A 15,262-nucleotide genomic window follows, 5' to 3' on the forward strand; every position below is an offset into this window, starting at 1 on the left:
GTCGGCTATTCATCCCAGCTACATACACTTTATATCATTAGATTTATATAGTTTACTTCGACGACTGTTATCAAAAAATTTTTAAATATTAAATTTTAATAACTTGTCATAAAATTTGTATATATCGCGAATTTCAAAAAATCAAAATGATTTGATATCAGAAAGATATTCCTCGTATTCAGAATGCAATTCGATGTCTGATGTACTCTCATGCCCCACAAAATACTGTCCAAACGCTCACACCAGAGCCCTTAATGTTTTATTCAATGATTCATTTTGATGTTTTGTTATTGGGCTATTTTGTAAAAAAAAATGCCCCGCCCTTAGAGGACACCTGAAATCCACGACTTTTAATAATAGGCTCAATTAATTAATTTAATTATTATTAATAATTATTATTCATTATTAGAGGGTACCCACGCATAGTGAAGGAGCTATACAAATTAGCAGTCACTCGCAACAACTCAACCGTGACCAGGGCCTCGAGATTCCGACACTTTGAGGTCATTCTCAGGTCAATCGTGAAGTCAACTCCTTCACAACGTCTCGGGAGTTATCCTTCCCGTTATCCTTATGAAGACGTCAGTAGCGTAGCCAGCGGGGTGTGCAGGGGGGGCAGAGTGCCCCCCCTGACAAAAAATGAAAGAAAAAAGTGCCCCTCTGACAAAAAATGAAAGAGAAAATCAGGAGGGCAAAGGAAAAGAAAAAGGGCACGGAGCCCCTTTTCTAGCAAAATTCAGGGCCAAAATAGTATAAAAGACAAAACAATTTCGCGCTGCGCGCGCACATTGTAACAATAAAGCCCCTTTTAGCCGGATAATGGGCGAAAATAGTGTAAAATACCATTTTTTTGCGTTACGCGCGCACATCATCCAAATAAGGCCTTTTCCGGGAAGCTCGTAGGTATACAGTCTCTAAGTATTGTATGATGCAACTGCAATTTTTTTTTTTCTGTGCCCCGAAATTTTATTTTGCCCCCCCCCGACCCAGAAAGCTGGCTACGACCCTGGAAGACGTGTATTATAGAGGCCTAGCATGTGACGTATCATCCCGTAAATATGGCGGACTACTCAAATGCATTCAACAAAAGCATGATTGCAATCTACCGTGACAGTTCGTCTCACACACATAACCCTGCACTACGATCAAATAAGTTGATGACAACATTTGATTGAATGGACTGCAGTCCGCCATAACTACGGTGAAGGACACTGGTTCAAATCCTTTGTTTGGAGCCAATCGATAAAATGATGCAGGGCCTCTATTACGTCAAAATATTGAGGTTAGTCTCAATTATTTTTGTGTAATAATGACTATTAAAACTTTTAATTGTATTAACCTTTCATACCATAATTTTAATAAGAGCATGAAACAATAAAATCTCACAACAACATAAAGGTTCTGTTTCGCCATAAATGATTTTTTTATTTATTATACTTTGACTTCCACAGGTATGTATGTTTAAATCATACAATATTTTTATAATCTTCAAGTGATTATAATTCAAATGTTAAAACACTATCACCATTACATTTTATAAAAACTAAGTCGGTACATTAAACCATAACAACGAATGGGGTGCATTTCTCAAAACATTTTTAAATATAAATATATCATTAAAATATTTTCAATGACATATATTTTTCATATAAAATTAGATAAATATAAAAATGGTGAAATGTCTGTTTATAACTGGTTTTTTTTCAATAAATATCACAAATATCTTCTTTTTTTGGTTAACAAATACACAACTTGTTTTGAGAAGAGATCCCATTCGTTATTTTTTATTGGAATTAACCCACAACTTTGTTAATAACTTTTATTAACATTTTGATAAACAACTGAGCCAGCAGTACAAATCAAAATGTTTTAAGTTATTAATCAAATTTGTGGGTTTTTAGGGAGCTACACAATTTCGATTCACAATCAAATTTGTTCGGGCAAGTAAAACATACTTAACATTTTGTTCTTTCAACACTCTATAATTTATTTTACAATTAAGTTTTATTTATAACGACCAGATACGTATCCGTATTGCAGTCAATAAAACGTTTTCATCATCGAACACTGGAATGTATAAATTACATAGAAAAGTTTTGAAATTGTCTTGTACTCGCACCATATAGTACTTTTTTCCATAATAAAATAACAACAAAAATCCTAATAATAAACATCTCATGCGACACATACGGAAGACCCGTCATCTTCTCTGTTTCAACAAACTAATACATTCTTAGTCTCCTACACAGCCAGTTTGGTTTTACGCTCCCTCCACACATGTTTGTGTGGAGGGAGCGTAACCAAACTGACTGCTATGGAGACTAATACATTTTTCTTTCATGTAATAACATATCGCGGTGCACTATGGGAAGACATCTTCACTCATTACCCAGAGACCAAAGTTCATCAATATAATTATAAGGCACTTACGGAGGAGTACGCACGTTGCATATACCCAAATTGAACGTGGTACGAGACTATTTTTGGTCAACTATGAACAATGTATGAACAGATTGTGTTTTGTAAATACCTTAAATGGAAATATAATTTTATGCTACATTTTGAGATTTTAAGTATAGAATCTTTATATCGTTTTTCGACCGCTGTAAGATGCACAGTGACTGACACTCATTGTGAAATCATTCTTATAAATGAACAAATAAATCAAGTTTTTTTAGTATGTACAACTGAAAATGTTTTATATACAACAAAAATCAAAATAAACTTATAAACAATACGCGCGTTAATAAGAAACTTATATCTATCATTACAGTTCAAAGCAAAGAAAAGAGTTCGCCGTTAGCTCAGGAGGTTTCAACTCACTGCTCGATTCTTTACACACAAAAAAAGCTAAAACTACTTAAATATATGCAGCATTTAAACGGTATAAATCTCGGAGAAGAACACTTCTAAAATTATTCTCCATCAACCCATTCACTCACCACGCATGCGCATGGCTCCAAAATGCAGGTATGCAATAACTAGTGCATGAAATGCTGGCTTCAGAAATACATGTACACCATGTACTTGCTTTTCCACGAACCCATGCATTAAAGCAAAGTTAGTACACACCCCACAAAAATTGCACATCTATTTTCAAATCAACTTAAATCGAGCAGTGGAGTTTCTCCAGAAACAATTACATGTAATATATGTAATTTCTGTTAATAAAATTAATTATAAGCATTAATTCTGAAGAAACAAAATAAGTTATGTACCACACTTAACTTTCGAATTTGCAATAAGAATTTCTAATGCACAAAGCAGAAAGACATGAGATATTGTAAATGTGGTAGCATTGATAACTATTCATTTAACAATTTTCTTCATTAGGCAAGCTTTACAACCCATGACAAATACGTACTATGTTCAGCCTCTTCAAAATGTTTTTGATTTATGCAGCTCGCCAAAACTTGCGCTAAATTATCATCAAATATATATCTTATAATCATAGTTTTAAAAAAAAAAGAGAAGACACAAAAAATCTACAATAATGTACAATTGCAAAAACTGACCCACTCATGGACAAACATCGACGATCGCTAATGCCCATGACTTTCAAGCAGCACCTTTTTATTCAAAACAAATTAATAAACAAACAAAACAATCGTGTAACACTTTTCTTTGCAGTGGGTTGACCTGACCTGACCTGATTGAACAGGATATGACGTCAAGATACAGATTCCCACAATGCTTTGCACATTTGCCCTTCGTATACTTGCACGATAGGGGAGCATGGTGGATGTTACTTGCAAGAGCCTCATCATTACTATAAAATTGTTTACTGTACAAACACACACATACAAATGGTTAGAAACCAAAAAGTTCTTCTTTCTAACAGTTTATGGGTAACAGTTTGTGAAATCTCCTGTCAGTGCTGACAGCAATGTACTGTCAGGGACTGTTCCGAATCCACTTGATGTTGCTGACGAGTTGACGGTACATGGAGGTGGTGCGAGTGGATTGATCAGGTACATGTCCAGTTCATCGCGACAATTGAGATCTCCGAGGAGATCATCACTAAGAGAAGACAAGAACATCATGTCTTCTGAGCTCAGTTCATTTACATTGTCTGTTGTTGGGTTCATGTTCATGTCTGACTGCATTTGCTGCTGTTGGTGATGCTGCAAGAAAGCTTCTGACTGTCTTTGGAGTGTTTGTTCAAATTGTGTGGGTTGGGGTTTCATTGGTACATGTTGCTGCTGTGAGGATACTTGTGTAAGAGCCGCAGACAGAAGTCCACCGAATGAGGTACTGCGATTCTCATTAGTATTGTTCGTGCGTTGGTTCAATTGTGTAGTATTATTAAACGAGGATAGTGTTCTGAGGGACATACTGGCTGTCAATGTGGGTTCTGATTTGATTATTTTTGTACCCATAGTATAACAGTCAGGTTGGTCTGCTCTGACAGGAGATACGGGGGATATTGTTTGGGAGTGTACTGGATAAGCAGCCATATTTACTGGTTTCATGTCCATGTCCGTTGGATCTGGAAATTGGAAGAAGTTCTCTTCCACCATCTCCAATGGACTCATCTCTGGTGTAAGAAGTCCAAAAGATGTTACACTGCTTTCAATCGGTCTTGAAGTGTAACTCGGTGGTTGTGACATGTTTAAATCACACATTGTAGTGATGGGTGGTAACCTGAATTTAGATTCGCTGATGGATGATGAAGTCGTGAATGACGTCAATGTACTGGATTCCACGTTGTCCAGCGGTGTTGGCGAGGTACGCGGGGACACTTCTGGAGTCTGAAGTGAGCTTGCTGCTAGCATGGGCCTTGGGGAAGAGGACATGGTAGGTGGAGTTTCTGGAGATCCGCTGGAAGTTGAAGTGGCTGGAGAGCAGACAGACGTAGACTGGTTTGGAGAGCGTTTGAAGGCTCGTTTGGGACCCTTACGTCGGCGAGGTCGATATTTGTAGTCGGGATGGTCTGCCATGTGCTTCACACGCAGGCGTTCAGCTTCTTCAATGAAAGGGCGTTTTTCATGAAGTCCAAGGCTCCTCCATGCTTTACCTGGAATGATACAAAAACAAAGAAGACGATCAATCAAATGCAAATCCATATCGGTATTTCAAGAAATAAAGTAACGAATATTTCATTAAAAGTTACCAATAAATAGCATAAAAATAGCTTTGCAATTACAAACAGCAACTGGGAAGCAGCATGTTGCTTTTAAAACAGCGCCGCGAGCGGTCACATAAAACTTATAAACTATATTGAAAAGGTCTCTCTTGATGAGCTGTCATCGACAAGCATTTATGACGTCATGTGTTTTGAAACGTTACAGGTGGGTTGCCCTAAACAGTGAAGCTGCTTGCTGTCATATGCCATTAGCTTTGAATCAAGTCTAGTTTCGCATTCTACAAACAGAGCTTCTAATGTTTCAGAAACCTAAATCCAAGATTTGTACAAAGTCTAGTTCTCTAACAGTACCGTGTGTACGTTCACTGGTAAACAGGTAATTTGAGAGTATTAGTACAAAAACAGTCCCTTCGGGGCACACAAACTGAACCTCTCGATTGCAATGAATTATGTCATGCGCCCAGGGACGTTGCCCGATGAGGACAGCCCGTTACCTGTGCAATAGGAGTGCATGATGCTAATTGGTGGACTGTTTGATCCCCCGCTGTTAAGCCATAGGTAAAAGGGACTAAACCGGCTGTCAAAAACAGCTGATTGAATTTACAGTCTAAATCCAGGTACCGTTGCTAACGAGATACGAAACTATAGCTGTTTGCATGGTTTATGGCGAAACGCACTGACCTTGCACTTGACTTTATTAAACCTGTACAAGTGCAGTATATCATGGACATAAAAGCCTGGAATATGTACATGTACAGTATGATTTTTAAATAATTTCAGAGTGCAGGAGTGAATGACCACAAATCATGATAGTAATGTTACATGTTGGATCAGGAAAGTTTCAACTTTCAATAGTGATTGCCTGTGAATGGTTGTGCCACCATTGCAACCTCGTAGCCCCTATATAAACTTGACTTTGCCTGGGAATGGTTGTGTTTGCCATTGCAAACCATAAATACTACAAAAACTTGACTTAATATTAAAGTGCGCGAATGACACTATTGCGAAATTTCAAAAGTGAATGTCCTATGTCTGTTTCCTCAGTAGCCATGCACATTTTGGACGATCCCCAGGTAAAATTACATGAACCCTTGCCAAGTAACTTCACCGGCTTGTTTGTTCCCCTCAACTCAAGTTTGACTGACAAGTCACAAACTCGGCATTGGTAAACCACAAGTAAAGAAGCTACCCTGGATGGATAGGGAGTTGCTTGGCCGCAAGATAAAAAGTTATATTTATCGACGAATAATTGATGTTTCTTCATCTCATCTTGTGCCAACTCAATATATATGCACAATTCTTATCAAAATTTGGAAAGATTCACTGCTATCACGAATTATATGTAAAACCATTTTCAGGTCATTACTTCTCTTTAAAACGACAATCCTTGCCATTTGATACTAAAAACTTATCACAGTATCATAGGTTGAATATAGAAAGGTCATCTGAATAAACTTCGGTTTGACACCTGAGTTTTACAGGTTGTAGTCAGATATCCAACATATTCAACAAACAGAAAAGGACTAGCCAACTTTTCAAAATTTCAATGGATCCAAAAATTGAAAAGAAACATCATCAGTGAGCAACTAAATTATCGACTACTTTCCCCATCATCAATATATTTCTCTCACAAGCTTATTATGGACCTGGCACAAAAATAGACCTCTTTTATTAACCATAATAATAACAAATAAAGCAATTTTCATGGGTGACTCATTCTCTTCATTGTGATTGGCTGAAAGTTGCCCGTTGTATATCTGTCTTTTATGTAGTTACGGTGCACTAAGTATATTGTCAATAGCACCGTTAAAATCTACTTTTGGTAAATCGGTACAATGGTAACAAAGACCCATACCCGTGTCGCATTAGCATATGAAAAGTTTGCGTGAAACCCCTGGTATTATTGGCAATAACATGTTTTTCAACTCCAGTGCAGTGTCTAGTGAGAACGCGCGAATGGGTCATGGTTGTTTAACTTGTTTGTCACAACTTGCCTGGGTTATTTGCTTTACCTGAGATACAAAACCACTCTAGTTTGCCAATCGAATCTAAATCATTCAAGCAGAAAGTTTCTGGAGTGAGTGTGCTAGCAAGAATTATTGTGACAGATGGGTTGCGAAATTTTAGCCGCGAAAAAAAGGCGTTGGAAACATCGAAGACCAAGGACTATCGACTGTTTTTTCATAGAAAGACACATTCATTTGGCATTGTACCAGTGTTAGTACTAGTACCAAATTGCACTTTTCAATATTAAACACAGATTTACATCCCTAGTTAAAACTAAGTATGCATGATTTGACTGATGAGTAGAACTGAAAATCTTTCCCAACAGATAGAAATCCTTTATCAGAGGATCTATATTCTACCAAGTGTCATCTTCAGAGTGTCAACTATACTTCAGAGTGTCAACTATAAATTCGTTTGATTTCCTCTAAAATTATGACATATTCCTTCCTACGTACGCTGTTCCAAAATTTGCTTTCAAATTTCAATACCCGAAATAACTGAATAAAATAATAATAGTTTGGTGAACCACAGGTACACCCTACAGTAGAATACTTTGCTTCAGTGTATGTTACTATACTTACTGACTGACCTTTTGCTCTTTGTTAAGGAAACAGACCCCTACTTTTACCAACAATTAGGCTTACAACTTTAAGTAGAAAAGTTGCTCTAACCCTGTTTACATTTTCCACATTTCCACAAAACAAAAAATATCTTCCAATACTTTTAACACCTCGTATCAAAATATTTTAATTGTATAAAATGTTCGGTATCGGTGCTGGAAATATCGTGACAAGACAACTGTTTTCCTGTTAAAATCCTAGCGCAAATAATGTGTAATATCGATTGAAAATCAGAATCGACTACACCACTTGAAAAGGGCAAGAATTGAAGGTCATAGGCAATTAAATTGCTAGTATTGACTTTACTTTTATAGCATGGTATATTGGAGATAGTGCAGAAGGCATGTAAATCTAGTCCTTAGGTGAAGGTTGTGAAACATGACATAAACAACAATCCGTTTTCCGCATAAACGGTTGTGCAAATATTTACCGAGGTATTACAAACTCTCCAAGACCTTCACGAACCCACGAGTTGCATAGATGTGACACCATCGGAACTATCCGAACATTTAATTGCATGATTTCAGCATTATACCAGCGCTGACAATTTTATCATTTTATGTAATATAATTTTCCACTACTAAAGTAGCATTAAAATGTGAAACTGAACAAAAAACCCGACTCGAATATCAACTTATTATCATATTTAGAATATCCATAGGTCGCGAGCACTTTCAAAGTGTCATGACATTAATAGTTATAATTCCCCACACAGATTTTACCGCCCGCCCCCATTTTATATCATCATAATCAGCGTTACATATCATACCAAGCCCACATGTATTCCTCACTCAGAACTAATGTCCTATATAAGCCCCTCTGCCACCTATATCTACAGCATGCTTGTCAAAATGACTATTAATAATATGAGTCATTGCGGAAGCCTCAACTGCTCTTCTCTATCTTATTCCCTATAACCTATGTTCAACATCACTATCAACTAGTGCGAATAATCTAACCCACATGACCCGGCACGGATATGCATGTGGAGCTATAAAGGTGAAGTTGCTGTTGCCTCATATTTAAGCTCATATTTCATTGCACTGAGCCATCTACTACCTCATCCATCTCGTCAACCATGCCAACAACTTTCAATTTGATGGCAATTGAACTAACATTACATGTGCTGCCAAAAATATTGTGAAATATTGAATTAAAGGCCATATTTGTCTCTGAAAAGGTCACTTTTTTTATTAAAATTTGCACATTATTTATGGTCAAGAATTTTAAAAATGATATTGAACCTCTATATCAAATATTACATTTGCGCAAGATTTAATACCGTCAAAATATTAAAGAATTAATAAACAATGATTCCAGTTCTGGCATGCCTGTTGGTCTTAATGCCAAGGTAAGCAAACCCTCATTATTGGACCCAAGTCAAGTCACATCAATAAAAGAGACTACTATCCAGTTCAGTTTACCGCGAAAAACGTGGATATATGCTGGAAAGCAAACATATAAATCTGCTGCAGCAATATGCTATCAGAACCTATGCGTGAAATGTGCTCAGGTCGTTCGCATTTGCTTTTTATTGGCATTAGCTATCGAACATTGAACCTAATTTAATATTACCCGGGGCCCTAGATATGTACAGGGAGAACTTTAGCACGCACACATCATGCATCGCTGCGCCCCCAGCTGATTGCACGCAAAGCTATTATGACAGATTTCAATGTTTGTGTCAGTATATTTCAACATAGAAACATATGATTTCCTTGAAAGAACTAAATACATTTAACTAAGCACGAAATACCATTGTGTTGTTATTCAATAACATGCAGTGCGCTCTTAAAGAAAAATACATTGTTTTGTTACACCAAAAGCAAGTAGAGAGAGAGTGAGAGAGCGAAAACAGCTGATCGAGAGGTGTGCATGTACAGCAAACCAGTTGCCATGGAAAGCTAGCACAGCTCTCTATTGGTTCTTGCGCAATTTGTACAGCAATGTAACTTTAAGCAATGCTTAATAAGTGGTAATAAATTGTGTTTCTAAAAGATTTGAACAACAACAAATGAATCAAATTACATATACAAAACTGAATATTGAATTTCACCATGTCACAACTGCAAGTGATCATATACGGTTACTTCCAAAATTTAATTTAAAAACAAACAAGTGCACGTGAAAAATAAACTGCAAAGAAAATGTTAAGATACTTACCAAGCATTTTGCTGAGATCTGCATTGTGTAAATCAGGATTTTGATCTGCAAGACGTTTCCTTTCGTCTTTTGCCCAGACCATAAAGGCATTCATTGGTCTGCGTATTCTTGCCTCCTTCTTTCTACCATTGGTACCATCAACTTCAGCAGTGGGGCATTGGTCTTCCAACCACTTGCATTGCAAGTTCCCTTGCATCATAGAGTTGAATGTGTTCATCCCAGGTACAATTCCATGACCACTTGGTATAGTATTATTCCTAGGTAACTCCTGTCGGAGTAGCATCTCAGATACAGTCCGCATGTTTGGTTGCTTGTTCAGTAGAGATAATATTTTTCACTAGTTATCAGCTCAAAGTTATGTTTCAAAATGTGATGAATTAAGATCGCCGTCCGTAATTATAGGTTGGTGGTGGCCACCGAACTTTTAACATTTCGCGGTAGCCATGCATGCGTAAGATCAGCTGTGAACTACCTATCTATCAGCTGTTTCTAGCTTGCCATTGACACGATAGATGTGACACAACGGCCCTGTTGTTGGAGCGACTCCACCAATCAGATCGTCGCTTAGCAAAGTCCCGCCCAGCTGACGTAATGCTTCTTGGGTCACGTACAGAGTTGTTTATCATCGGGGCAACCCTCTATTGCTGCACTGAAAATACACTAAGCACATTATGTCAGTGCTGCTGCATTATAGATTTACAAGCCGTGTCACATAATATGTCATTGAAACGTTACGCCCACATTTTGCTGAAAAACAACGATCATGTAGTACGCCATCAATGATTAATAATAACAAAATAATTTTGCATTTGACAAGCGTAGTGGTGGCGTAAACTCCATTAAAGAGACGATAAAATCATTGTGTGCATAAAACAAAACGAAAATGCAGCTCTGAGCTCTGTACAGTGTTGTTTGCACTGAATATCGTTCAGTAAAAAAACTACGTATTAAAAAGTCACCATAGGAACATATACCAGAAATTAACTGATCCCAAGAAATTCCGGTGTAATTATATTACTGACGTTTGTCTTCATGAAGGCATTTTTGCATCGTTCTGCAAATGGGTGAAGTTCTGAGAACATTGGTATGTCGTATTGATTCATGAACCTAACCCAATTCAACGTGCAGTACTAAGTGCCTGTCCGAAGATAATAGTCGTTCAGTTAATGACGCCTCAAATTCTTCGTCATAGTATGAATGTTATTTTGGTATTAATGCGTATTTTAATAATAATAATAATAATAATAATAATAATAATAATAATAATAATAATAATAATAATAATAATAATAATAACCACAGGTGGGTTTATTTTGGTATTTTATGGTGTGTTATTTCATGGTATTCTTTTTATGGTATGCAATTGTTTTGTAATGTATTTCTAATGTGACAAACTGGAAAAAAGTGTTGATCACTGAGCTTTCTAAGGCAAAACAAGTTCTAATAAATACATATAAATAAATAAATAAATAAATAAATATTATTTATAGGTTAAATAAATAAATAAAAACATTTTTGATGGGATATGTATGCAATTGCTCAATAACAAAACGATTGCTCTAAATTCATATATGAAAACTTACGTACTATTTGGCGCAAGCGGTACAGTGTACTGTACTAGTACTCTGTATGCAACTCTGTGGAACCGATATAGATGCATAGATGCAAAGCCCAGTGCATTAATGAAACAAGACCAGTCTCATATTTCAAAATACTTAATATTAAACATGAAAAAGCGCCAGAAATCATTATTCATAAGTTACGCGTTACATCATAATTTTGTCATTGTCACCTCTGATCCTACTCAACTACAATCATCATCACACCATTCTATTACCAGCATCGCGCCATATACCAGAAGTCGACAAAGGTGAAATTTTATAACCAGTAACCCCTTTAAATACACCTCAAAACCCTGTGAGAGCACCAAGAAAATTGAAATGATATGCTGTAAATCATCCGTAGTTAAATATAACTTTATCTTCTGCGGTTGAAGTTCCCAGGTACTTCATTTATACTTAACACTTGCATCTCGATATAAACATGAACTGTTAGCGATGAGCAAATAATTTGGTGGTGCTGTCCCTGGGTGCCAGACCAGTACCAATACCGCATAGCGAACGAGCTGGTTGCAACAAATAAGATTGAAAAGTGAAGGGAAAAAGTATGAAAAAAATTTATATATCTTCAATACGAAATGTCAAAATTTTCAAATGATGGTCGGTTTTTCCTCCCAGCTACATACACTTTAAGTACATATCATTAGATTTATAAAGTTTAATTCGAGAACTGTTAAATGTCAAAAAAAATATCAATTTTTAATAATTTGCAATGATATTTGTATTGTATTGTGAATTTTTTTTTTATAATCAAAATTATTTGATATCAGGACATTCCTCGTATTCATAATGAAATTTGGTGTGTCTGATGTGCTCGGTCTCACAAAAATACTGTGCAAACGTCTCTATCCGATCCCTTGAGACAGAATTTAAAAAAGACTAGTTGCGTCTGACGTCACTGCCAATCAAACTCGCCACGACCCTTTATTGGTTAGTAGCGCGTAAAAGGAAGTTTGATTCATATATAGTCAGAGCCGATTGGATACAAGGAATCGCAGAAATGGAGTTATGTGGGTACTATTACAAGGCAAAAGGCAACTTTTTTATAGGCATTGTTAACATGGTGCCGTCATGAAAGAAAGTTTCTTATAGTTTGAAAAAGTTTAACAAACTACCCTAACAATTTGTTCTTGTCCAAGCAACTCGTTGATAACAAGTATGCTTGTATACGAATTTTTACGGTAGTGACATTGATGCACTATGCAATTTTGATATAAAATTGGACGGATTGAGTGTGATACCTGAATTTATCGGTCGAGCTAGAGTTTTCAAATATCATGCGAGACGAAGTCGAGCGTGATATTTGAAAACTCTAGCGAGACTGATAAATTCAGGTATCATGCGAAATTATCCGTCCAATTTTATCATTATTATGTCTTCAGAATCTTTTTTTGGTCAAAAACATGATTTTTAGTAAAAAAACATGATTTTTGGTCAAAAATGCAACTCTTGGTCAAAAATGATTTTTGACATGATTTTTAGTCAATTAAGGTGATTTTTGGTCAAAAATGTGATTTTTGGTCAAAAATGTGATTTTTGGTCAAAAATGTGATTTTTGGTCAAAAATGTATTTTTTGGTCAAAAATGTGATTTTTGGTCAAAAATGTATTTTTGGTCAAAAATGTATTTTTTGGTCAAAATGTGATTTTGGGTCATGGCTTGTCACATTTACAAGAAAAAATCACACCAAAAGAGACTTTTACACATGAAGTATATGAACTATGCACTCTTATGAAGAGGCTACAGATATGAAAAAACCCTGTAGCTCCAGGTGACCGATACACAAATTTATCAGACAGCAAGGTTATGTACAAAGGTATAGGATGCAAGATTCTGAAGACATAATAATGTTTTATATTGGCTGTTGATATTGGCCCATGTACAGAAAGTAGGTACACACCAGTGCTCGGATCCAGACCTTTTTTTTTTCTAACCATGATTGCTGTAAATCAGGCTTATCAACGGTGTTCAAAAATGAGCCAAAAATAGTTATTCTCACTTAAAAAATTATAAATCCTAAACAAATTGAGAGGATTTTTTTTTAAATTCCGCGATTTTTAAGCCTACATATTTGGGTTGTATTTCGTAGCTTTTTTTCCTTAAAAAAATAACATTGAAATTCCAGTGTTTGCAGAACTGTGTGACTGTCTAAAGGCAGATGGCAATAGATAGAGCTACCGGTAACATACCAGACAGTTAAATAGCGGATAAATCATGATGCTTTTATTAATGTTAGCAGTTTAGTGTAATTGGATATTTCTTAATCTCTGAAATTTGACGCATAATAATTTTATAGGCCTATAAAATGTGTGATTATGATGTTCAGATAAAGTACAACATTGGGCTATTCCAGAAAATAGATGCACACCCCGTATAGAGAAGTTCGGATTTCTGGACTTTTTGTCCAATCGTGATTGTTGGAAATCCAGACTTTTAAAGTGTCCAAAGGCAAAATAATCCGGCAGAAAAATAGTTCAAAATCAGAAATCCTCAATTTGAGAGCTCATTTTGGACATTTCCGTGATTTTTCCTTCATTTAATTGGATTTACAAGTTTTTTCAAATTGAGAACTGGAATTCCAGTCGTTTTCAGAAAACAGACTTGGAAATCCGGACATTTCTTTGATTGAAAATTTACTCCTATATAGGGGTGTGCACTTATTTTCTGGAATAGCCCATTCTGAAGATAGGTATCTGTTCAAAGCGGGCTATTCGCGTTTAAATCCATACACCCCCTAGAAGACAGCCTCCCACACAGTAAAATTGAATGGGCTACCTGAATGGTGACTCCATTTTGATATTTACACCCTTTTGTGGGAGATCAAGGTGATGTTTTGAGGGTGTATTAGATTTCAACTGGAATGGTACAATTTGGGCGTTTCATTTATATATAAGATGGTGTTTTAACCATTATATCCATGGAATTCAACATAACTGTCAAATGGTTTTAATATAACCGTAACCATGGTAACTGAGGATGAATTTGAAATTCGCTTTCCATTCAAGTATCTTTGGTTATACGGACCGCAAAAGAATTAAGCTACCTGTTATATCCTAAACAAAGACAAAATGTCAAAATTAAAACAAGTGCCTGCATCATTTAGTTCTGATTTAAAAGTTCATTTGTTGAACTCGGTTGATAATGGTGATCCAAAAACCCAAGGAACGAACAAAATCAAATGTTGCATTTTATTTTATGTTCTAATCAATGGAAAGCACGCCGTTAAGTTATAGGAGTAAATACTAATAAAAGTACATTCCAACATTATGGTAGAATCTGGTATCATCTTTACACGATACACTGTAAAAAGTATTTTACTTAACACTGAATAAAAAGGTCACAGCTCAACAGTTGAGTAAAAAAGTACTTAACATTGCATTGAGCTCATATAGGTCACAACTCAACAAATGAGTAAAACATTACTCAATGTTGAGTAATATATTACTCATTTGTTGAGTTGTGACCTAATATGAGCTCAATGTTGAGTAATTTTTTACTCAACTGTTGAGCTGTGACCTTTTTACTCAGTGTTGAGTGAAATATTTTTAGAGTGTATCATCTTTACACGATATAGGCCTATATGATGATAACTATTTTTATAGTAAAAATTTACTCAATGTTGAGTAATATTTTACTCATTTGTTGAGTTGTGACCTAATATGAGCTCATTGTTGAGTAATTTTTTACTCAACTGTTGAGCTGTGACCTTTTTACTCAGTGTAGAGTGAAATATTTTTAGAGTGTATCATCTTTACACGATATAGGCC

At 35.9% G+C, this 15,262-nt stretch overlaps 1 protein-coding gene across 1 annotated transcript; it reads right to left on the reverse strand.

Annotated features, from left to right (window-relative positions):
• Positions 1–1,399: 1,399 nt before the first annotated feature.
• LOC140165910 (uncharacterized) lies at positions 1,400–10,424 on the reverse strand. Its single transcript, XM_072189254.1, has 2 exons — positions 9,877–10,424; positions 1,400–5,017 (listed from the first exon to the last, which is right to left on the reverse strand). The coding sequence occupies exons 1-2, from the start codon at positions 10,175–10,177 to the stop codon at positions 3,843–3,845; spliced, it is 1,476 nt and encodes a 491-aa protein (XP_072045355.1). The 5' UTR covers positions 10,178–10,424; the 3' UTR covers positions 1,400–3,842.
• Between the last annotated feature and the right edge of the window lie 4,838 nt (positions 10,425–15,262).

Source organism: Amphiura filiformis, chromosome 12, assembly GCF_039555335.1.
Source record: "Amphiura filiformis chromosome 12, Afil_fr2py, whole genome shotgun sequence".
Lineage (NCBI taxonomy): Eukaryota > Metazoa > Echinodermata > Ophiuroidea > Amphilepidida > Amphiuridae > Amphiura > Amphiura filiformis.